Source organism: Nannospalax galili, unplaced genomic scaffold (assembly GCF_000622305.1).
Source record: "Nannospalax galili isolate Female #2095 unplaced genomic scaffold, S.galili_v1.0 scaffold1319, whole genome shotgun sequence".
NCBI classification, from domain to species: Eukaryota; Metazoa; Chordata; class Mammalia; order Rodentia; family Spalacidae; genus Nannospalax; species Nannospalax galili.
Genome location: NW_008342098.1, coordinates 250,674 through 253,177, shown reverse-complemented (window position 1 = coordinate 253,177; position 2,504 = coordinate 250,674). Strand labels below are relative to the sequence as shown.

Below are 2,504 nucleotides of genomic sequence, written 5' to 3'. Positions count from 1 at the left end.
CACATCATGTAGTGTCTTCAGTAACATGGCCTTACTGACCTTTTCTTATGTACAACCAGCATTAGTGGCAATAGCCCAGGTTAATTTGAGGACCTCTAGGATCTCTCTGGCCAACAGCCCCTAGATGACATCTTGCTGGCGGCAGAGACATAGGAGAAGTGCCTAGCAGGTACGGAGGCTCTTTTACAAGAATTGGGACAGATGGGATACAGAGCCTCAGCAAAGAAGGCCCAGCTCTGCCAGAAAGAGGTAACCTACTTAGGATACCGGCTGAGCGGAGGACAGAGATGGCTGACATCAGCTCGCCAGGAAACCATCTTGGGCATCCCAGCACCTCGTGATCACAGACAGGTGAGAGAATTTCTGGGGACTGCCGGGTTTTGCCGCCTATGGATTCCAGGATTCGCAGAAATGGCGCCCCCCCTGTATCTCCTGACCAAGACAGATGGACCCTTCATTTGGGAGGACCATCACCAACAAGCCTTTTTGTTGGAGGCTCCGGCTCTTGGCCTGCCTGATCTGACAAAGCCATTTGAGCTGTATGTTGATGAAAAGCTGGGGTACGCGAAAGGGGTCCTGACTCAAAAAATTGGGGCCGTGGAGACGCCCCGTAGCCTACTTGTCAAAGAAACTAGACCCAGTGGCTGCCGGCTGGCCCCCTTGTCTGAGAATGGTGGCAGCGCTGGCAGTCCTGGTCAAAGATGCCTTTAAGTTAACCCTGGGTCAGCCTCTTTGTGTTCGGGCCCCCCACGCTCTTGAGTCTCTCATCAGACAGCCCCCGGATCGGTGGCTCTCGAATGCCCGGATGACTCATTACCAGGCTTTGCTCCTGGACACTGACCGCATCCAGTTCGGACCCCCCGTCGCTCTCAATCCTGCAACCCTGCTGCCCACCACAGAAGAACCTGACCCTCGGGATGACCATGACTGTCATCGGGTTCTGGCCGAGGTTTTTGGCACCCGACCAGATCTCAGCGATAAGCCACTGGAGAAGGCAGATTACACCTGGTACACAGACGGGAGCAGTTTCCTCGAAGGGGGTCAGCGCCGAGCTGGGGCGGCAGTCACCTCAGAGAGCAAGGTAATATGGGCAGAGCCTTTACCAGAGGGGACATCGACGCAAAAGGCCGAGCTGGTGGCCCTGACGCAGGCCCTGCGGTTGGCAGAAGGTAAGAAGCTGAACGTATATACTGACAGCCGATACGCCTTCGCTACGGCACACATCCACGGAGAAATTTATAAAAGAAGGGGGCTCCTTACTTCAGGAGGAAAAGAAATAAAGAACAAAGCTGAAATCATAGCGCTCCTAGATGCTCTGTTCCTGCCAAAAGAACTCAGTATTATGCATTGCCCGGGACATCAGAAAGGAAACCAGCCAGAAGCAAAAGGAAACCGGCTGGCCGATCAGACAGCCAGGGAGGCTGCCATGAAGAGTCAAGTACTAACCACGAGAATCGTCCCCGAACAAAAGAGAGACGAGGCCATTAGAAGCTATTCCCAGGAAGACAGAGAATTACTTAAGAAAATGGGAGCCCTCAGTGATCCAGAGACTGGGTATTGGGAATATCAGGGAAAGACAGTTCTACCTCAAAAATCAGTAGAAGACCTCCTAGATGAACTTCACAAATGGACCCACCTAGGAGTCTCCAAAATGAAAAAGCTGATCGAGCGGGAAGAAACAATCCATTATCTGCTAAACAAAGATGCCATCCTACAAAGAATTGTTAAGAACTGTAAGGCCTGTGCCCAGGTAAACTGGGGCAAAAATAAAGCTTCAGGAGGGGTCAGACAAAGAGGCCACAGGCCAGGAATTCATTGGGAAGTTGACTTCACCGAGGTCAAACCAGGAATGTATGGCTATAAATATTTGTTAGTTTTCATTGACACTTTTTCAGGATGGCCAGAAGCCTACCCGACCAAGCAAGAAACTGCAAGGGTGGTATCCAAGAAGCTATTAGATGACATCTTTCCCCGATTTGGGATGCCTCAGGTAATAGGGTCAGATAACGGACCAGCCTTCGTCTCCCAGGTAAGTCAGAAGGTGGCCAGGTTACTGGGGATTGATTGGAAATTACATTGTGCTTACAGGCCCCAGAGTTCAGGTCAGGTAGAGCGAATGAATAGAACCATTAAGGAGGCTCTAACTAAATTCTCGCTAGCAACTGGCACTAAAGACTGGGTGACTCTACTGCCCTTGGCATTATACCGGGCCAGGAACACTCCTGGACCTAGTGGGTTGACCCCATTTGAAATCTTGTATGGAACCCCCCCACCAGCAGTTTCTTTCCTGGACCCTGATATCTCTAACTTTGTTGATTCACCTTCCCTCTTTGCTCACCTGAAGGCACTCCAGCTGGCTCACCAAGAGATCTGGAAGCCTCTAGCTGCAGCCTATCAGGATGCTATTGACACTCCTATTGCACCCCACCCCTTCCAGCCCGGGGACGTTGTCTGGGTACGGAGGCATCAGAGTCGGAGCCTAGAACCACGCTGGAAAGGACCCT

At 51.6% G+C, this 2,504-nt stretch overlaps 1 protein-coding gene across 1 annotated transcript; it reads left to right on the top strand.

Annotated features, from left to right (window-relative positions):
- The first annotated feature begins 201 nt into the window (after positions 1–201).
- On the top strand, positions 202–711 carry LOC108491078 (uncharacterized mitochondrial protein AtMg00860-like). The gene has a single exon (XM_017799315.1). The coding sequence runs from the start codon at positions 202–204 to the stop codon at positions 709–711; it is 510 nt and encodes a 169-aa protein (XP_017654804.1).
- Positions 712–2,504: the final 1,793 nt, after the last annotated feature.